General features: G+C 36.2%; 1 protein-coding gene across 4 annotated transcripts in view; it reads left to right on the forward strand.

Moving 5' to 3' along the window:
- Positions 1-5,312: 5,312 nt before the first annotated feature.
- LOC124802700 overlaps positions 5,313-23,002 on the forward strand; it is a 38,678-nt gene continuing 20,988 nt past the window's right edge. The window contains exons 1-2 of one of the 4 annotated variants that reach the window (XM_047263644.1): positions 5,363-5,435; positions 16,068-16,162. In XM_047263644.1, the coding sequence (XP_047119600.1) occupies positions 16,106-16,162 (57 nt within the window). In that variant the 5' untranslated portion in view covers positions 5,363-5,435; positions 16,068-16,105. The other 3 variants (XM_047263642.1, XM_047263643.1, XM_047263647.1) reach the window with 3 other exon arrangements.

Here is a 23,002-nt window from a genome sequence, read left to right on the forward strand (position 1 = left end):
CAGTACCTACTAAGGAAAGTGAGCCCACTATTCTTCTGCCTCCAGTAGCCCAGTCTACCGCATCTTCTCCAGTACTACAATCACCATCTTCAGTAGAAGCAGATCAACTTACATCACTAACAGGTTCAACAACAGTACCAACTACCCGAGCAGAAGCAATGAAAACCACCCGCCCCTTAAGCAAAAGAAGAGTGTCACCACCAGGCCATCTCAAAGATTTTTTATTGGAGGCAGGCACCAATCAGCCAATGCGGTGAGCACTGCAACAGATGCCAAGCATAAAAAATTAGTAGTTTTGTATCAAAATCTACAGGGTATAATTAGTAAGATTCCAGAATTAGAAGTACTATTGCTTGATGAACTAAAGGATGTTTCAGTTTTATGTGTATGTGAACATTGGTTAAAAGAAAATCAAGCTTTTGCTGCCAGAATAACAGGATATGAAATGGTTAGTAGCTTCAGTAGAGAAACTTTTAAAGGGGGAGGAACATGCATTTATGTCAGACAAGGAATTGAATATAAAGAAATCAAGTTTAGTAAGATAAAAAACATTGAAAAAGTATTTGAATATTGCGTTTGCAAACAGACCTTAAAATAATTATTGTGTGTGTATACCATTCCCCATCAGGTAATTTTATGGAATTTTTGGACAGTGTTGAAAGTCTTTTTAGTGAGTTAAGACATTCTACAGAAAGCATTATTGTACTTGGAGATTTCAATGTCAACTTCAAAATCAACTGTTTAAATGTTACAAAATTGACCAATGTCTTTTGTTTGCATAATTTAGCACCAACTATCTTTGAATACACTAGACATGGAAAGAACTCTGAAACAATAATAGACCAAATATTTCTTGACTTACATAAACTAGACAATGTTGTAGAAGTGATTGACACTGGATTCTCTTATCATAAAGCACTAAAACTTAGTATAAATAATGTACTCTGTAAAAACTCTAGGCCTAGTGAGAAACACATCCACAGGAGGTGTATTAATGACAACATTAGGATTTTTAATTCCTTGTTAAAAAATACAAGTTGGGATCTAGATAAACATGATAGTATAGACATGAAGTTTGAGTCATTTCTAGCTGATTACAAACATAACTTTGAAATTGCTTTCCTCCTTAAGAAAATGAAAGTAAAAGGCAAAATTAACACATGGATAACACAGGGCATAAGAAAATCTGGAGAGCAACTCAGAATGTTAAGTAAATCAGCAACGCAAAATCCTGCTCTGAAACGTGTTAAGTGTTATAGGAAATTATACAAGAAAGTAATCACTGCAGCAAAAAAGTTAAATAATGATTCATATCTCAGTAGAAATAATGGCAACAAAAAAATGAAATCAGTTTGGAAAGTGATCAATAGTACCTTAGGAAGAAGCAAAGTAAGAAACAACATTGTTATTAAAACTGAGGACAAAACTATAAATGATCCATTACAAATTGCCAATATATTCAACTGTCATTTTACAAGTGTAGTTCAAAACCTCATACAAACCCAAAGTAGTACAGACATCAGTCATAACATCACATTGAATTCCGAAACTATGTTTTTGTATCCTGTAACAGTACATGAGGTAGAGAATGCCATCAGCAAACTAAAAAATAAATTATCCTGTGGCACCGATGGCATTCCAGACAAAATCATTAAACACAGCAGATATATTTCTCCTCTTCTTGTAGATATAATTAATGCATCATTCAGTACTGGCACTTTCCCTAGAAAGCTGAAACATCATTATGATGTAAAAAACTACAGGCCTTTATCGATGTTATCTTGTTTTTCAAAAATTATAGAAAGAGTAATGTATGGAAGACTCTCTACTTTCCTAAAAAAAAAGTGGAATATTGGTCGATGAACAAAATGGCTTTCGAAAGAATAGATCAACTGAAACAGCTATATACAACTTTCTAAAACTTGTCCTAAATTCCATTGATAATAATGAAGTAAATTGTGGGGTCTTTTTAGATTTATCAAAGGCTTTTGACGTTATTGATCATAAACTACTGCTCGAAAAACTTAGTTGCTATGGACTCCGTGGTACTGCTCATGCATGGTTTAAGTCATATTTATCTGGCAGATCCCAGAAAGTAGAAATAGTTCATGATGGAAAGTCATACTTTTCTGGTTATAAGGAAGTTAGTGATGGGGTGCCCCAAGGATCGGTGTTGGGACCCCCGTTGTTCTTGATCTTTATAAATGACTTGCCAAACTATTTAACACAAGCTGATTGTGTACTTTTTCCTGATGATACAAGTCTCTTTATAAAAGCTCAGAATGAGACTGACCTTAACAGCAAAATTGAAACAACAGCAGTTGAAGCAAGTAAATGGTTCAGGGACAACAGTTTATTTGTGAATGAGGGGAAAACATTATGGATGAATTACAGACATGTTTCAAATAACATGAAGCCCAATATAACTGTGAAGCTAGGCCAACAGAATATACTACAAACGCCAAATACAAAATTCTTAGGAATTTGGTTAGATGAGCATCTAAAATGGGACAAGCATATAGATGTGCTCAATAAAAAGTTAAGTAAATGTTGCTATGTATTTAGAATGCTCAAAAATTGCTGCAGTGATCAAACAGTATTGTGTACATATTATGCATTTATGCATAGTCTTTTGCGATATGGTGTCATATTTTGGGGCAATTCAAGTCAGGCAAAACGCTCCTTTATTATTCAAAAACGAGCGATAAGAATCATAAAAGAAGCTGCACCTAGAGATCCATGTAGGGAAATTTTCAAGGAATATAAAATCATGATTCTTCCATCCATTTACATCTATGAAAGTATATGCTTTCTGAAGTCTCACCCCCAGTTTTCTTCTTTAAACAGTGAGTTCCATGACTATACAACAAGACAGAGTAATGAATTTCACAGAGAAGTGCATAAGAAAGCGCAATACAACAAGAGTGCAATATACCACCCAAAAATTCTCTATAGTGCTCTTCCCTTAAAAATAAAAAGGATTCAGCAGCTGAGCAGTTTTAAAAGTGAACTCAAAAGAATGTTAATCAGTAATAGTTTTTACAGTGTTAGTGAATATACGAATTCTTCAGAAAGATAGCGTGCCTTCACCTATCTTATAAGTTACTCATATACAAACTTGTGTCGTGGGGTAGACTCTTTTATGTACACACCAAAATTAATTAATCTGTCAATATAGAGTGTTATAATCATTGTTTCTTGTTGCTGTCCATTATACACAGAATATATGTAACTTATTTGTGTCCTATATTGTTACAAATTTATATCATGTAAGCTATAATTGTTTTGCCCATATATTTAATTCAGATTATTCACTGATAGTTTTTACGTAATATGTTGTTATTCATATTTTTTCTGTATGTAACATATGACAAATCCCATATCATTGTACATGATAAAACGGGTGCTCAATTAACTGAAACTGTGCTTTACATAGTTCTGGTACAAAGTAGGCTTGTAAAGTCTTTTCGTTCATATAATATATTTTCTACATTTTTTTCTTAATATTTCACTTTTCTACTTCCAGAATGGCACTGAAATTTATCAATACGTAACACGTAACATAATTCAAGCAATTATTCACTTCAAATTTGTTATGTTGAATCTTGGAACATGAATGCATATCTAGTTAGTGAGTTATTTGTACAAAAATGGAGATTACTTTTTTAAAAAAACTAGAGCTAAATATTTATGAAGATGATGATTTTGTATTATTTTATACTGAAATAAACATAAATAACTCAAAATTATGCCATTTACATACTTTCACTTCAAATTTGTTTTTCAGTGTAATCATTGTCTGGCACTGAAACCTACCACAGGATTTTCTTTCTACACCTCAATGATCTGAGAAATATAAAGAAAATTTCACACCAAATAGTAAACCATCTTTTTGTTCCTATTCCTTTACAGAGTAAAGGACTGGACATTTCACATCAGATATTGTTCTGTTCATCAAAGATGTTGATAATCTGTTTTCACTTTGATGTCTAGGCTACATGAGAGGATCTTGCAAGTTGTCAGAATCATCAGCACTTCAGAGCTATGATATAGTTCTATTGTATAAACTAGAACTACTATTTTGCTTCCAGAAAGGAGAATAGTTCTGTTTGACAAAACAAAGTTGATTCTGTTTATGAGTCAGTTGCAGCTGCACCTCAAGAAGAAAATAGGTTGTTTCTTAAACATTTAAAAATATATTTGAGGTGAAAAAGTCAATGAACTTAAGCTGTATGGGCATTTGAAGAAAAAATTATTCACTATGTGCAGTACGTTGCTTTCATACTTCTCAAATCATATGACATGTTTCAGTCCCATCTATTCATTATTAAAAATATGCTGGGATAAAGAATTCCACTGAAATTGCAATGCAAGTGGTGATTCTATTCTCCCCAGGCTTGTTAGTTTTTTTTTCATAAAATTATCATCAGTGATGAGTTTTAAGTAACACCTACATTATTATTTAGCCAAAATACAGCAGTTTACAAAAATTTATCTTCTAGCATTCTAATACAGTTGCACATCACAACAGAATACCGAAAAAGTGTATCGTTAAACTATCAGGGCGAGATCAAGACAGCTCAACACTTTATGACAAAACTCATTCTTGGTGGGTTTAATTTCTTCACTTATATTCTTGCAAACCATACCCAATCTTTACATGGCCAGTCCCACCACTTCCCGAATGATGATGTGATGATGGGGACAACTCAGACACCCAGTCCACTGGCGGAGAAAATCCCCGACCCAACCGGGAATCGAACCCAGAACCCCATGATCCAGCGGCAGCAAATCTAGCCAGTAGACCATGAGCTGCAGACACAGTAGATAAGGAAGTTTTGCACATTGACCACATGGCAAAATACTCTTTCTTTTGCATGCTACCATTTGCCAAAATCTCCTTTCAATAGCTCAAACCTTTTCATACTCGATTTGTGCACATGATCAAAAGTGAGAGCACTTTATGCAATCCACTTTCTCAAGATTGTAGGTAGTGTGAAAACATCGTTATTTTCTATAGATATATATTTATCGTGTTTTTTTCCCTTTTTTCCGTATGTTCATATATCTTTGATGTTGTAGCGCATTTTTCGTTATTATTTCTATTTTGTAAGTAGATAAATATGTTAAGAGTTTATTGATTGAAAGCTTTAATTTTTTTGTTAATCGTTTACTGTAATAAGTTTGGTAGAAAATAGTTTTTTAAAGATATATGTAATTTACTTTGATGTTGTATAAACTATGGGCGAGAGTAGTGAGAGAGAGCAATATCGATAGTCGATCCAACAAAGCGGGTGTGTGTGTTGGGTAGCTAGAGGGACGTACATGTTTTTCTGTGGGGGTCGTGACTTTCACGAGCTGGTGAAGATTGAGTTTAGTGGCAAGCGACGTACGTTTTTAATGACTGTTTTATACCGGGACGTGATATGATAATAGTAAGTGTAGAAACTGGGCGAAGTAAATACTGAGACTGTGCCGTGAGTCGAAGTAACTATGACAATGCAACCGAGAATGGACGGTATTGTAGCTCTGTGTCTGTGAATTGAACTGCGCTTATATTTTGACTGTGTTTTCGTACACTCAAGTACTGTGAACTTACGTATTTATTCGCGTTTCGGTTAACTACCGGGCGCCTATAATCAGTAACAGTCGTTCTGAACTTATGCGAACTGTCTATTGTGTGTGAGTACATTCCCGCACAGGACGGTCTTTCGCGATCGCGGCACTCATAATATAAATTGACTCTCTACAGAATTTGGGGTCGGCAAGTTTTATAAACTGTGTGGCATAAGTAAACTTAAATTGTGTGTTCTAGAAACATTAAAACTGTGCACATACGAACATCTGTAACAACAATTACATCGACCAGCCTGTGGCCTGCAAAACGCCACTGTAATCACATTTGCAGCTTAATGAATACCACCGCCCGCCCGATTACTATGAAATATCATCAGCTGCAATTACACGACCGTGGGAGCAGATCTCAAAGAGTTTGACCAGGACCAGCCAGCTGCCGTCGGTATCGCGACCATCGTCACAACACACAAGATAAGATTTAAAAGCAGCGCTCTCCTCTCAAAGACTCAAAATTATTGCAAACAATTTTAATTTGTAATTTCGTTTTCTTTTGGCTGACGTTCACATAATGTTTTAAAAATGTTCTCCACGAAGTGGTGAGATCTATGTAGACATTGTTGACTTTCTTTAGCAGTATCCATTTCCCTTTTAATTATTTCCATTTTTTATTTTATTTTTAATCCGCTGTCGCTGCATATATATTTTTTTATGCTTTTTGGAGGGTATATGTCGAAATTCGTGTGCCGTAACATTTACCAGAAGTATTGTAATGTTTGGTACTTGGACAAGGGCGCCCGCCATTAATTTCTTAAACGTCGACCAATGACAGTGAAGCTCGCTTGCTATGTGCTAACATTCTATAGTGGGTAATTCAAAGGTGGGTAGCTGTCAAACCACACGGGTTGTGATTACTTTGAATGAGAGTCGTGTAAAATTGTGGATTCATCACTGAACTTTGGTATTCTTTTGTTTACTGATGTTAGAAGCAAATTCGTTTTTTTTTTTTCATTAAATCTTAATTAATATGGTTATTCTCTGCTAAACTGGGATAAATGCACAGTCAGTTATTGTGTTGAGAAGTAAAATTTGGAGAAACGTCTATTTAGATACGACTTGATTTTGATTGCATTAGTTAACACGGTACTTTTCGGGTATTTTGGCGATACTTAGTGACAGGATAGAATCGCAGTCGTTACAGTAGACAGATCTCCTCCAAAAACTGAACATGTAAGCATTTCATACACAGCAATGAATAACTTGGAATGCAGCAAATGTAAACTCATAGGTCCCCTGTTTTCCATTGCAGACTATTCAAATTTTGTGTAACAAATTACTTAATTTTATAATATCACAAAAACTGTGACAATTGACAAACTTCGTCATGAAACTGATCTGAGAGAACCAAATTTATTTGTGAAATAGTTTCTTTAAAATTGTTTAAGAAAGACCACAGAGCAGCAAGCTTGTGAATGCTGCTGTTCGTGCTGCTGCTGTCTGCTGCGTTTTCCACCAGCTGCAACAAATATTACACTGTGTGAGACCTTCAGAGACCGAGGTAACTCTCTCTACTCCCTGACAGCCAACAGTCAGGTGTGGCGGCCAGCAAACTTACGGCTAACCTTACTCCATCTGAGACAGGTTTAAATATGGAGACTCACTGATGCCTCATTCCTTCTGGTTTATCTCAAGCTCCAAACAATTCAGTGCTCAAGGGAGAATCATGCTATAATTGTGGCAGGTAGTGATGGTATGAAGCCAGAGTGTATCACACCCAGTGGTTCAAAAATGGCTCGGAGCACTATGGGACTCAACTGCTGACGTCATTAGTCCCCTAGAACTTAGAAGTAGTTAAACCTAACAAACCTAAGGACATCACAAACATCCATGCCCGAGGCAGGATTCGAACCTGCGACCGTAGTGGTCTTGCGGTTCCAAACTGCAGCGCCTTTAACCGCACGGCCCCAGTGGTTAACAATATGAATATTCACCTTTAAAGTTATACACTTTGACATTCATTGAGTGAAATTATTATTATTTAACAAAGCTTACAATTTTGTAGGGTGTACTCATCCATTTTCTTTAAATCTGCTGCTGCCTCAGACTCATGTTGTCAACTGCAAATGGTTGTTATGCCATGAATAATAAATACAAACATTAAGTTTCAGAACTTTTATTCTGTCATTTTATAATTGCACTGACATGCTTACAACACTGAAGTACAACTTTCTTAACTCATTAAATGCTTCTTGCACGGAAATTAATAAGACACTGCTCTCCCATACCAACATGGCTCCCCCTTTATATTACATAAATCTGAACAATCCTTAGTATTGTTATAAAGGGTTTTTAAATAAAATTACAATTAAACCTGTTGTCTTCACATCAATGACGAATTTCAACAGTTGCACTGACATTTAGGCCTATAGAGTAACTACATCTATCGAATTTTACGCATTTAACATTTTAGAAGTGTGAAAATATTCAAATATGAAATATTAACAATACTTTTACTATTTTTATAAAATGCTAAAGGGTCATTCCATGTCAAGTCACCCAGTCCTTGACACCAACCATGTCAGATTTTGATGAAACTTGGTACAACTACTTCTTTTATCATCCTGAAAGCGCTTGTAAAATTTTTTTGCTCTGTGTCTTAATAGTTTTTTTTTTTATAAATTTTTAAAGTTTTTAGATTTGGCGTTGTTTCAGCAGTCGGAAATCGTAACTTAAATGTGTCCTCCCAACTAAAAAAATTGGTACATTAAAGAATACTCAAGATATCAGTATGAAATTTTGGAATAAGTTTGTGTATTATATCTAAATGTTAAAAAAAAAATTACCATAAAGATATATTAAAATCTTCCAAATGAAAAAAAATTTACAAGTTGTTTTTTTTTAGCCAACAGATGTTTAGTTTTGCAAAAACTGCAATATCTAGAGTCTCAGACCTGATAGAAAGCTCAAATTTGTTTTAAAATACTCTTAATTGTATAGGCTATTAGATAAAAGAAAAATTATGTTGGCTTTTTAACCTGTTTAATAGTTATCTAATTTTTAAAATAATATTAATTATATTTTAAAAATAAAAACTACCAAGTGACTTGGACACCGAAATAAGTTTCTGTCTTCTTGGAGTAACAATGTATGCTTGGATTTTGTTTTGTTACTCATGTGTTTTGAAGTAAAAATTTATTACAGTGTTAAATAGTGCTTGGATAGTATTTTATTAAGTTTATTCGAACTTTCAGTAAGTACTGTTACTTGGTTTACAAAGATTCTTTTCCAATATCCTATAAAAGTAACCAGAATAGTAATCAGACCAAAAGTGAAATCAGTATGCCAGATATTCAAACCGGTAGCGTAGGGTTATTTAAGTAATCCGACTGTTTCCAAACAACCTACACACCTTCAAAAAAGTTACAACCGGTATCTGAATTGAGTGAGGAAGAAAAAGATTTGATCCACTTACGATCTGGAACTAATCTGTGTGAATTTAAGAATATATGTTCACACCACAGCTACTACTTTTTAAATGTTTTTGAAAAGTATGAAACAACATGTGTAGACCCACTAAAAAACACAAAAAGCCCATCAAAAAATCGTTGAGAAGTGTAGGCTTGGATCTTTCTAAACAATCACTGACAAAAAATATTAGCATAAAACCTGGACAAAAGCTTTCCTCAATATGCCGTATCTTTTGTGAGGAAAAATTAAGAGTTGAAGTCAATGAAAGTGAAACAGATGATGAAGTCATGGATGAATTAGAATCATTGGAATCCAGAAATGAATTCCTCGTACAAACAAACATTGCTCTTGATAATTTAGGTTTAACACCGATAATGCTTCATGGCTTGTCAGAACAAAGTAAAGGGTCTTATTTTAAAAGGAAGGTTAGCAGTATTGAAAAGACTGCAAAAAAAAAAAAAAAAAAAAAAAAAAAAAAAAAAACGGTTTCAAAAGCATTAAAATATTATGCACCAAGTTCTGATGATGACGAAGAAGATACAAGTGTGGTTGAGAAAGCAAGGGATTTTGATGTAATGATTTCTCTTATGAATGAGAAGATTTCATCTGTTGGGAGGTCTAGAAAAATCCAGATTCTGACCTTGGTTCCAGATTCTTGGAGTCGAAATAAAGTGATGAAAGAATTTAATGTACGTGAGTACATGGTGCGACAAGCTAGAAATCTGAAATCTGAAAACGGTATTTTGGAAACTCCTGGTCCAAAAAAAGGTAAAAACTCTTTCTGAAAGTACAGTAAGACTTGTAGCAGATTTTTATGAAAAGGATGAAAGTTCCAGAGTGCTACCTGGAACAAAAGACAAAGTAACTGTTCAAAAAAATGTGTACATGCAAAAAAGACTCATTTTGTGTAACTTGAGAAAACTCTTATTCTTTCAAATGGGAGAATCCCGAGGTAGAAGTAGGATTTTCAAAATTTTGTTTCTTGAGACCTAAATGGTGTATCCTTACTGGTGCTGCAGGCACACACACTGTATGTGTACGCAGTATCCACCAGAACGTAAACTATTACTGGATGCTGTGAAAATTGAAGAATCTTATAAAGACCTAATTAAGATGCTTGTGTGCAACACGGAAAACCAAAACTGCATGCTACATCATTGCGACAGCTGTCCTGCAAATACTGCACTAACTGAGTACTTAACTGAAAAACTAAGTGAAGATTATGATTTAGAAGAAGAAATTGTAATCGGTCAGTGGGTTAACACAGACAGGGCAGAAATGATCAAACAGTCTATCAGTGTTGATGACTACATTTCTTTATTGGTTAGGTCATTGGAAAAGCTCACCCCGCACTCGTTTATAGCAAAATCCCAATCAGCAGCCTTTAAAAGATTGGAAGAAGACCCACCACCCAAAACAGCAATTATTGTGATGGATTTCAGTGAAAATTATTCCTTTGTTATACAAAATGAGATCCAAAGTTACCACTGGAATAGAGGTGGTTGTACTCTGCACCCAGTTGGAGTTTTTCTAAGAAATGAGGAAAACAATGTTTTTGTTTCCAACCACTGTTTTATTAGTGATGACCAAGAACATGACACTGGTTTTGTTAACTTTGTACAAAAAGAAATTACAAAGTGGCTGTCATTACATCATACTGACGTTGACTCAGTTCACTACTTTACAGATGGTTGTGCTGGGCAGTACAAAAATAGAAACAGTTTTAAAAATTTGACTGAACACTTGAGAGACTTTAATTTGAAGGCACAACACTCTTTTTTTGCAACAAGTCATGGGAAGTCAATTTGTGATGGCCTAGGAGGAACTATTAAAAGAATTTTAAGGAAAGCCAGTCTACAGCTTTCAGACAAAGAACAAATAATGACAGCAATTGATGTGTTCAAGTTTTGTGAAAAAAATATTGAAAACATTCATTTTCACTTTATTGACAAAAAAGAAGCTGATTTGCTACAGTTAAAACTAGAAAAACGTTTTTCAGCAACCCGAACCATTCCTGGAACAAGAAGTTTTCATAACTTCAAACCATTTCCAACAAACAACCTTGAAATTAGAAGGACTACAGATAGTGTAAAACCCTCCTTTGGCTTTCCTTTCCATTCTTCTTCTGATTGGGTTCTTGTTGAACCATCCATAAATAGCTATGTGGCTGCAAATTATGATGGTAACTGGTACTTTGAACTGGTAAAAACAATATTCAATGATGAAGAAGATGCAGAAATTCTATTTCTACATCCTTCAGGACCAGCTGCATCATTTTATTGGCCTGAAAGAGAAGATTCTTGCATAGTGCCTTTGGAGCACATAGTCTGTGTAGTAGACGCATCTCAATCAAGCAGCACTGGAATAATGTATTACTTCAAAAAAGACTGTATCAAAAGAACTGAAAGCTCTTGGATGAAGTGGAGAAACAGTTTGAATAAGCATTAATGTTTATTAAAAAGACAAAATTACTCAAAAAATTCAATGTTTCAAGCAATCAGTTGGGTTATACATAAGTGTCGTAAGTACACTATCTTTGTACATAATTATTATTATTATTATTAGTAGTCGTAAAGCTCCCAACATGGAAGACGCTAAGTAAAGATGGTTCACTTCTGGGGCTTCTTATTCTTCTTGTTTGCCCACCAGGTCTTCATTCTTTGCGAGAATTCAGCTTTTCTTTCTTCGCTCCATTTTGTTTCAGTTCTCAGCGCTTTTGTCTCTGGTTTGACCTCCCATTTGTCAACTTTAAGTTTGAAATTGTTTCTTTTGTTCATGTCTTCAGTAGTAATGTTGGCTAATTCCAGATCTTTCTTTACATTTTTGATCCATTCTCCTCCATTAACAAGGGATGCTACGTATCTTACTATTTTTTTTTGTAAGTCTGTGATCGGGAAGTCTCATTATGTGGCCATAGAATTTTAGACGCCTCTTCCTCATGTCTATCTCTATGTTAGAATATTCTTCAATTTTAGAATTTTTCTGTAATCTATACCCCTCTTTGGTCCATCTTGGTCCCAGAATTTTCCTAATGATTTTCCTTTCCTCTTTCTTCAGGTTTTCCATATCTGTTTTCCTTTTAAGTGTCAAGGTTTCGCTGGCATATAGCATTATTGGTTTAATTACCGACTTATAATGTTTAATTTTTGTATTTATAGATAGACATTTTTTATTGTAAATGTTTTGGACCAGCCCTAGACCCCTACGAGCTTTTAATATTCTTTCTTGTTGTGAGTATTTTTCAGAAATTATCTCTCCTAAATATTTAAAGTATGGTACCCTCTTAATTTCTCCATATTTGGTTTGTAACTTAGAAATTTCTAGATTTGTTGTTGTAAACACCGTTTTCTCAAAAGATATTTGTAGGCCAACTTTTCCTGCACACTCTTTTCAGGTTTCTATCTGTTTGACTGCCATTTCACTAGAATCTGCCATTATTGCAAGATCGTCTGCGTAGGCTAAGTAGGGGATTTGTAGGTCATCTTTTTTGGTTCCCAGTGATATTGGTTTCCAGTACTTTTCTTTTTTGAGTTCTTTTTCCCATTCTGCCATGACTCTATCCAGAACTAAGTTAAATAACAGAGGTGATAATCCATCACCTTGTCTAACCCCAATTTTTATCTCAAATGATTTTGAAAGTTTTCCCATGAATTTCACTTTGCATTTTGTATCTCTTAATGTCTGCTCTATGATGTTCCATGTCTTCTTATCCAGTCCTTGTTCTTCAAGAATTTTAAATAGTGTGGGTCTGTGAATTGAATCATATGCCTTTTTAAAGTCGACAAAGACATATACTGTAGGCTTCCTTCGCATTTGTCTCATCCTTGTAATCAATTTCAAGTTTAAAATTTGTTCTGGACATGATCTGTTTGGTCTGAAACCAGCTTGGAAATCTGAGATTTTGGGTTCTAGCAGTTTTTGTGTTCTTTCAAGAAGACAAGCTGATAATATCTTGTATGTGACGGCAAGTAAGGAGATTCCTCTATAGTTGTTCACATCCGATTTATCCCCTTTTTTATGTAACGGATGTATTAGGGTACATTTCCTATCTTCTGGTATTTCTTCAGTAACCCATATGTTTTGAATAATTTTAACTAGCTCATTTCTTGAGTTAGACCCTAGACTTTTGAGAAATTCGGCTACAATTCCATCTTCTCCTGATGCTTTGTTATTTTTGAGTTTGTTTATGTGTTTGATAATTTCTTCTTCAGTTGGCGGTACAGAGTCTTGCAGTTGCGGGGCATTAGTGCTGGATATTGGAAGAGCTTCTGTTGGTTCTGGACAGTTTAGTAGCGTTTCAAAATATTTGGCTAATTCTTCACAGTTTTCTTCGTCGCTTAGTGCCAGATTCCCATCTGATTTCCGAAAACAGACATTTTGAGGGATATACCCTTTAATTTGGTTTGCAAAAGTTTTGTAGAATCCATGCGTATTATAATTTTTTAAATCTGCTTCTATTGATTCCAGTTGCTGAGTTACATACTTTCTCTTCTCTTGTCTAATAAGTTTATTTGAAAGTTTCCGTGTTTCTAAAAAGTTTTGAAGAGTTTTCTCATTTTTATTTGAACTGTACTTCGCAAAGGCTTCTGTACGAACTTGAATTGCCTTTTCGCATTCCATATTCCACCATGGATGTTTGTGCTTCTTCTTCAGTGGTATTTGCTCCTTCGCTATTTTTGTGATTTTTTCCTTGAATGTTTCCCAGTTGTTTGCGGGAGAATTTTCCCATTTTTTAATTGTTTCTGATTCTGTTAGTTTTTGTAGGTCAAATTTAGGGATTGCTGGTGGAATTCTTGGTGTTTTCCTTCTTGGGGTGAATTGGACCCGAACTCTTGTGAGATAATGATCTGAGTCAATATTTGCACCTCTCCTAACCTGGATATCTCTGATCTCTTTTTGGAAGTTATATGAGATGGCCACATGGTCAATTTGAAATTCTCCCAATTGGCTTATAGGGGATCTCCAGGTCTTCTGTTTTCTTGGTTTCTTATTGAACGACGTTGAGCTGATTTTCATGTTGAATTGTTGACAAAGTTGGATTAGTCGCATGCCATTTTTGTTGGTCAATTTGTGTGCTGGGTATAGCCCAACCGTCTTCCTGTATTTCTTTTCTCTGCCAATCTGTGCATTGAAATCTCCAAGAAGTATTTTGACATCATTCCTCGGTATCTTTGACATTTCAAGTTCTAATCATTCCCAAAATTTATCCACATTGTCTAGGTCCTTTCTATTGTCAACGTTCAGGGTGCGTGAACATTAATTAGGGTGTAATATTTATTCTTGTGTTTCAACCTAAGAAACATTAGTCTATTGCTAATAGTTTTTACAGATTTTACAAATTTAACTGAGGATTTTTCGACCATAAAGGCCATACCAAGCATGTTTGCCCCTTTACCAATTTTTCTGTCCGTTCCACTTTTGAAAATTCTGAAGCCATTGTAGTCAGTGATTTGATTATCAGGAAATCTGGTCTCTTGTACTGCTAGGATTTGGATTTTCAGCTTCTTTAATTCTTCTGTTAATGTGTATAATTTTCCGGTTTGTATTAGTGTCCGTATGTTTACTGTCCCAATGTAATCTCCATTTTTGGGAAGTTTTCCAGAGTGCTCCGATCCACTCACAAGTCGTGTAGGTCCGGTCTCCCCAGAATCCGATAGACCGGTTGCCACCTTTCTGCTAGGTGGGTGGATTTCACCACCTGGGGTACTTTTGTTATTACATACACGAACCATGATTTTACTTGTAATTGTATTTTGGTCTGACATGTGCCAGTTGGTAGGATCAAGGTTGTGGAGCCTTGAAACACAAATCAGCCGCCACTAACATGTGGAACAGACACTGTCGGGAAACTGCCACTGACATGTGGAACCGTCGTGCCCTAGTTTGCTAGTTTTGGTCCACCCCGGGTATTTTATTTCCCCGGTACCCACCATATCTGGTGAGCATTCCCCTATCCGCCACCTGGGGAGGCGCCTGGTAGGAGACTAGCAACTCCCCCAGGCTTTGTACTTAATTCTAATGTAATCTACTATATTTAATAAACATGTTAAAAAGCCATCATTATTTTTGTTTTATCAAGTAGCCTATATGTTTAAGAGTAAATTAAAACAAATTTGAGTATTCTATCAGGTCTGGGACTCTAGATATTGCAATTCTTATAAAACAAAACATCCGTTAAAAAAAAAAAAAAAAAAAAAAGAAAAAGAAAAAATACATATAATTTTTTTCATAGAAAATATTAATATATTTTAATAGTATCATTTTTATCTTCAGATATGTATAATAAATAAACTTGCTGCAAAAATTCATGATGTTATCTAAAAGAGTTTTTAAGATAAGCAAATTTAAAGTTTTGAATACAAATTAAATCTACCATTTCCGAAGGTTCGGAAAACGCAAAACATAAAAACTTTAAAAATTAAAAAAAAAAACCTATAAGAGATACAGCAAAAAAAATTGCAGGTGTTGTCAGGATGGTATTAGAACCATTTGAGCCACATTTAATGAAAATCTAAGGAGGTGGGTGTAAAATTTATTTTTTATTGGGTGATTTGATGTGGAATGACCCTAAAGATACATGGATCAGAAAAAGTTCCTACCAATATATATGTTTCAAAGTCTCCCATTGGGTGTGGCAAAATATGTGTTTTATTTATTATTGACAAAATATGTAAAGAACTACCTATGTGTACACACCACTTATAACATTTTCGCTAATTACATTTTAATTTTCTAATCAATTCTGATTCTCTCAGTTGGTTTCTCATTTAAATACAACAGACTAATTTAGTTACTGTTTTAACTCAAATCCATCTCAGTTTCAAACAAATGACTTTGACCAATGTACTCAATCATTTGTTCCAGATTTCACTTAATTACATTAATCCTAAATGTTCCTACCAATTACAGGACTTATATACTTTAAATTGATTTCAGTATACTGTTATTATGTCTCAGTTGGAACCAGTTCTGAGAACATTTGTTTCCACTTTGATGTTGGTACTTCAAAAATGTATTTTTTATAGGATTCAGCACCTTCGCGAGGACATGAAATTCACTGACCATGGTTATTTTGGTTTGGCACAGAGGGGCAAAATTAAGTCTTATCATGTTAAGTCAGGTAAACACAGAAAATGAGGCATTAATTTTGATGGTTTTTCAGTTCTGAAATAATGAACTGTTTGACATGTTCTGTGACTGGAGGAGTGGTTATGATGAATAATGATGCAACATGGTTGCTCCACAGTTTCCACTTTGTGTGTAGATATCCAAGCCCTGTCCACATGTATGTGGATTTTGTTTTTCCTGCGTCAAATTCTGGAGCATTTCCTCTTACCAACTGAAGCTAGCCTGTTTTTGAGCTGTTGTCAAATTATGCAGAATCCGTCAGATCAGATCACACGTAAATCATCTTCTTACCGTATTTACTCGAATCTAAGCCGCACTTTTTTTCCGGTTTTTGTAATCCAAAAAACCGCCTTCGGCTTAGAATCGAGTGCAAAGCAAGCGGAAGTTCTGAAAAATGTTGATAGGTGCCGCCACAACTAACTTCTGCCGTCGAATATATGTAGCGCTACACAAGTATGCTTTGTGGGCACAAAGATAAATACTGGCGCCAAAACCTCTGCGTCAGTAAATAAATTTTAAAAAAGGTAGAAGACGAGCTTTTTTTTTCTCCGCCCCGAGTTTCGACACTGCGTTTTCATACATTATCCAACGAAGTAAATACAAATTCCGTATTGTTCATCTTAGAATGTAGCAGAATTTCAATGTACTACAAAAATCCGACTGGCAAGACTGTTAGGGATGTTTTGACAAACATGGCCAACACTACGTTCCGAGTTTTATTCCTACCTGTGAGAAGAGATGGTTAGATGGTTGCTAATAGGAACCTGATGAAACGTGAATCACATGCAGTATTCTCTTCACCATAAGAATAATACGAATATAAACATTTTGCCATGCATTCTTTCGTGTTTGCTGCTATCTCATTTAAATCCTGTCTGCCTAATAAACTACGAAACTAGATTGAGACAACAGCAAATGCGGAAGAATATACGTATCGTGTCATGTTTATATTCGTATTATTCTTATGCCTAATAGTGATACAGTCAGAAATGAAGCACGGCAACTGACTAGATTTTAAATGTAAGATGACTAATTTCTGTGCAGAATTTGATGTACTTAAGAAGCGGAGAAAAATTTTCGCTAAACACTCGTTCAGAACATGTTCTATCATACGCAGTCTATTATTTGGTTCTTGTTGATCATTATCAAAGAAAGCAGCAGCAGTGTAAGTAACAACAAATAGCAGTCTCTTGCCATTGTTTCGCTAATGAGACGATTCCTCTTTTTTTTTAAGCGGCGGTAGCGGGCACAAAAGCAAGTCATCCCGCGAGCGGCGACAGGTCGTAAACACGCACTATCAAAATGCGACAAACAATGCATGACACAATACAGTAATGCATTTTCAGCTTAGAGTGACGTAAACACCTATAACAAAGAAGACGGCACTTATCAGATCAAAGGAAAATAAGCAATCGATTCAAACCTGATGAAGCACGTGAAAAAGGAAGGGTACCCGTATAAATACGGACGGAGTGCCTGACGCATAGCAATGGCTACCTGGTAAAGCTTAACTGCTAAGCTTACGACTCGAACCAAACTACTGTAGCTGTATCGTCTTTCATTCGACCTAAATTGTGTCTCATATTACAATGGACCAACTTTGTTTCGATTTGGAGGTGCGGCCTAAAACTTTTCTCTCCCCTTGAATTTCGAGTCTCAAATTTCAGGTGCGGCTTAGATTCGGGAATTTTTTTTTTTCTTTCCCCTTCATTTCGAGTCTCATTTTTCAGGTGCGGCTTAGATTCAAGTGCAACTTAGATTCGAGTAAATACGGTATTTTCATTTGGCTTTTTCTGCTCTTGTGGAGGTGATGTTCTTGGCGAGTCTTCTCCATTTTCCTTGGTTCTGTATTCGCTTTCCCTTAGCTATTTCTCCCTAAAGTCCTCTGTTCACAGTCCATCCATCTTCTTCTCAGTCTTCCTCTCCTTTGTCACCTTCTACTACTATTTCCACCAACCTCTTGCCAACATAGTTGTCATCCCTTCTCATGGTGTATCCATACCATTACAGTGTTCTATCTTGAACCTTTTGTGGTATCTTGATCAGCTGCCTCTTATTCTCTTATCTCTGATACTACTGGCTCTAGAGACTATACAAGTTCGTCTTAACATTCTCATTTCAACCACATCTATTGCCATGCAGCGTGCCTTAGTTGGTGCCCATTTCTCTGCTTCATGAGCATTGCATATCTCACTACTTCTTTACTTTCCTGATTTATTCCTCTACAGCACAATGAACATGACAGCCTTTTCCAGTTAATCCACCCTATCTGCACTCTATGGGGTTTTTGCTGTATCTGAATTGCCCTTACTAGACACTGTTGATCCTCAGTAGTTAAAGTTAAATACTTACGTATAACTGAAAGTACTGAAATCTTTGATGTGGGATAAGGATGCCGATACCCAAATATAAGAGATGTGTTGATCCTGTTCCATTGTGTTGCACACAGCAACAATGTTTTTACAAACAACAGCCAATTTAGTTGGATCTTCATGAAAGTCATTGGTAATGGAAGTATGACGACACCAAATTCTGCAAAGCTATTGTAAATGTTCTTTGCAGAAGGTTGTTCATCAAAAGTTGTAGTAACAACTGATGTCAGGGACTGCTACTCGATGAGTTTCTTATGAAAATTGTAAAAAAAAAATCCTCCAATGAAAAACTTCACATGAAATCTTTAGTTTCTCACTTGGGTTCTTCTTCAACTGCTAGCTCTAAAGAAAGTACTCAGCCAGTTACTGAGCTGTGCATTGTTTTCATAATTTAATTCATAAATTTTAAAACAACAGTAATGTCACATTTCTACTGTGCCATCTAGCAGTCATTTGTAGATAATCAAAACTTTGTAACAATAAATTCCAAATTAGAACACCTTTATGTTAATGGCTAGTACCTATCACCTCTTTCAATAAAGGGGAGCAGTGACAGGGCACTGATGACCTTGCTGTGTAGTATCTTCAACCAAAAATCATCACCATCATTATCCATCATAGTGTGGCCACTACAAGATTCTAAAATCAATGGAAAGACATCCTGATCTGTGTCTGCTTCACCATCAAGGCTGTCTCTACGGTGCTGGTATGCAGGTGAACTGGTCAGTCACACTCACGTGATTTTCTATTGCCTGTTTATCCTACCTGAAAAGTATAAACAAAATACCTTATCAATTCATGTGAATGTGGCTGTGTAGGCTCTCATAAGGTATGGAACTGCAATAAACAATCGTTATTGACAGATTATGATAGCAATTACTTCCATAATCAGACAGTCTGTATAATGGATGAAATGTTCTCTGGCTTCCAGCCACTTCAAGTAGTTAAAATGCCATGAGCTTTTGACACAGAACTCCTTGGCCATTGTTAGGTGCAATGACTGCTGATGGGCTACTGGTACACCCTTTGTACTCTAGCTGTTGGTTGTGACGTCACGGGTCCTCTTGGCACTGTCGTATATGGGTACACATAGACTCTGCTTTCAGTGCACCTGCTTCAACTTTGTGACTGCTGGGTCCCATACTGTACTGAGCTGCAGGCTGCCATCTCTATTATTGGTGTTATCTCTGACTTTTATTTTGGTGGCTTCCGTTATTACACTGTCCCAAAGGCTATCAGTGTGATACACGACAGAAGTTTCATCAAATTCTAGAATCAGCCCAGCTAAAGCAGATTTTTCGGGGTAGCATAGGCAATAAAACCTCTTATGCTCTATCATACATTGCTCTATACTGTGCATCACTTGTCTGACGTAAAATTGGTCACATTTACAAGGTATCTCATACACAAGAGCAGTTCCGAGACATTCTGTTTCTTCAACTGGTCTCAGTAATTGTCAGATTTTTGTTGGTAGCCTGAAGGCTGATTTGATTGTGTGTCTTTTCAGCATGCGGCTTATCTTCCTGAACTCAGAGTCATAGAATGGACAAACAGTGCACACTGCAGAACTACACACTAAGGAAGGAGAATGAGAGGTTTTATCACCTTATTTACACTGAAAAAAATCTTCTTTATCTGAGCATGTTGAGTCACCTTATCAGGTTTGACCAAACCTCTACCGTGGCTCACACTGAAGGCTTACAGCAATTTAAATGCTGCACTGATGCAACATGTGCATGTCATGTTGTGTGGCCGTAAAATGGCACTGATAGAGCTCACCTCTAGGAAAACAAGCTTTTTGGATGTGTACTGATCTGTGTGGTGGATTTTCATCCTGGCCCATGTGAGGATGATGGGTTAGAGAAGAAAACATGATGACAGTGAACCCTAGGAGGCTAAATGCTTGGGCCCTTGGATGAATTTTAATTGATGTGCTAGAACTGTGGCTGGTGGAGCATTATTTGAGTAATAAGTCTAGTGATTGCATTGTGGTACATGGGCATCCACAGGAATTTTTCTAAGAGGTTGACAAGACTCAGAACTTGCAAGTTTTCATATATCTCATTCAGTTACTTTGAAACATGCCATGCCCCAGGAACTAAATTCGACAAGAAAAGATTGATAGTTATCCACTTAGTATTTTCAAGTATCTGTGGTGTCTAAATGGCAAGCATATTTCAATGTTCCATACAAAGTACATATTTTTATAAAATAAATATGGATGCCACCTTTTTCACTCTACTATCTGAAATTACATCCTCGTATGATGAAAATCCAGGGTATCAAACAGCTTATGAAGTAAATATAGGACATAATTTACTAGTGTTAAGTTGAAACTGAAAAATAAATGTCTGGGATGGGAACAAATGTGAAATGATTGTGAAAATACTGCTGAATAACCACAAACATACTTCAGTACTACTCCTCAAAGTAGACCAATGGAGAATAAACTCTAGAAAAGGATTAGTCGGCTTTGGTACCAACTAGGACACTTTATTTGCTTGTAAAACTTCACCTCTGTTCACATTAATGCTTTCATGTTTTCTATATTTTATTGTTGACTCATGACTGGCATAACTGTACATCAACAAAATGCTATTTGAAAGCCACATTTTGCTGAGGTGGTTTGATAAACTGTAGTCCATGACCAATAAAGGACTAAATGAATATCAGCATGATTCTAAAACCATCGTCAAATTATCCCTTAGAATCAGATTGCACGAACATAATCCTTGTCTTTCCAGTTCACTACATTATTGTGCAGCTCTGTGACTACATATGGTACTCTGCTGTTCCCATGTACTTTGAGAAGGTCCCAGTCCTGTAGAGCACCTTTTTTTGACATTGAAATTTCACACTTTTTCCCTACGTTATAACACAGAAATACCGTTTTTCAAACTGATGTGTTTGGAATTATGATCAGATTTACACATTTAGCATAAAACATGGCCATATTCTTCCATGTGTACCACAATTGCTCTGTCACATAAAACTGAATGCAGAATCAGCAGCTGTCATATTTTCTTTTTTGATAAACATATGATAAACTACAGTTGCGATTCAACTGTCTGTCAAGGAGAGGGAGTGCATTTATGGGAATTGTGAACAGGAGGAGGTGCATTTCTGGGAATTGTGAATGGCAGACTTATGTTTTGAGAATTAGTGATGGAATCCATGTGCCAAGATGTTAGAGCAACTCCTTTCTGCAGTTCCATAAAGGCTAAATGAACTGAATGAACAAGCAACAGAGAAAGACTGAGACATTATTTCAGCATGAGTGTTTAAAAGACCATATCTATCTTAACTGCAGATAAGTGCCAAAATTGCAGTCACATCAATGAATTGATCTAATTTCTGGTGAACTGAATGACCAAGGAGAAAAAAAAGTCAGCAATGTTAAATCTGCAGTTTACTGGAGCCCCAGACAGTGACTGCTGGAAATTTGTGAGAATTCTGTAATGAATAAAAAGTCTGTAACCCTGATTTCTGGATGGAGAAAGTGCCCCTTTCCCTCCCTCCCTTATGGATGCCCATGTTACAGTACAATTTTATTTAATTCTAAATAGATGCTAAGTCTGTGTTATGTTCTTTGTGATTTGTAAATGCATTCTAAGTTTTTCTATTTTGTTTATTATTGATCAGTTGATGACTGTTAAGTCTTAAGCGCACAACCCTGAAATCAATATAGTTCCTTTTTTGATGCTTTTAACAATATTATGAAAAGGAAAGTTGCTACTCACCATATAGTGGGGATGCTGAGTCACAGATAGGCACAACTAAAATAGTGTCACAAATAAAGCTTTTAGCCAGTAAGTCACACACACACACACACATATACACACACTCAAGCAAACGCAACTCACACACATGACTGCAGTCTCAGACAATGAAACCACACTGCAAGCTGCAGCACCAGTGCATGATGGGAGTGGAAACTGGGTGGGGATAATGAGGAGGCTGGGGAAGGGAGGGGAAGTGATAGTAGATAAGGGTGACAGAGAGTGAAGTGCTGCAGCTTAGATGGTGAGCAGGGGAAAGGTGGGGAGGACGGGGCGGTAGCGGAAAAGGAGAGAAGTAAAAAGACTGGGTGAAATGGTGGAATGAGATCTGTGTACTGCTGGAATGGGTACAGGGAGGTTGCTGGATGGGTGAGGACAGTGACTAATGAAGGTTGAGGCCAGGAGGGTTATGAGAATGTAGGATGTATTGCAGGCAAAGTTCCCACCTGCACAATTCGGAAAATCTGGTGGTGATGGGAAGGATCCATATGGCACACGCTGTGAAGCAGTCATTGAAATGAAGGATATCATGTTTGGCAGCGTGCTCAGCAACAGGGTGCCCCACTTGTTTGTTTCTTGGCCACAGTTTGTTGGTGACCATTCATGCGGACAGACAGCTTGTTGGTTGTCATGTCCACATAGATTGCAGGACAGTGGTTGCAGCTTATCTTGTAGATAACA

This window comes from Schistocerca piceifrons, chromosome 6, assembly GCF_021461385.2.
Source record: "Schistocerca piceifrons isolate TAMUIC-IGC-003096 chromosome 6, iqSchPice1.1, whole genome shotgun sequence".
Lineage (NCBI taxonomy): Eukaryota > Metazoa > Arthropoda > Insecta > Orthoptera > Acrididae > Schistocerca > Schistocerca piceifrons.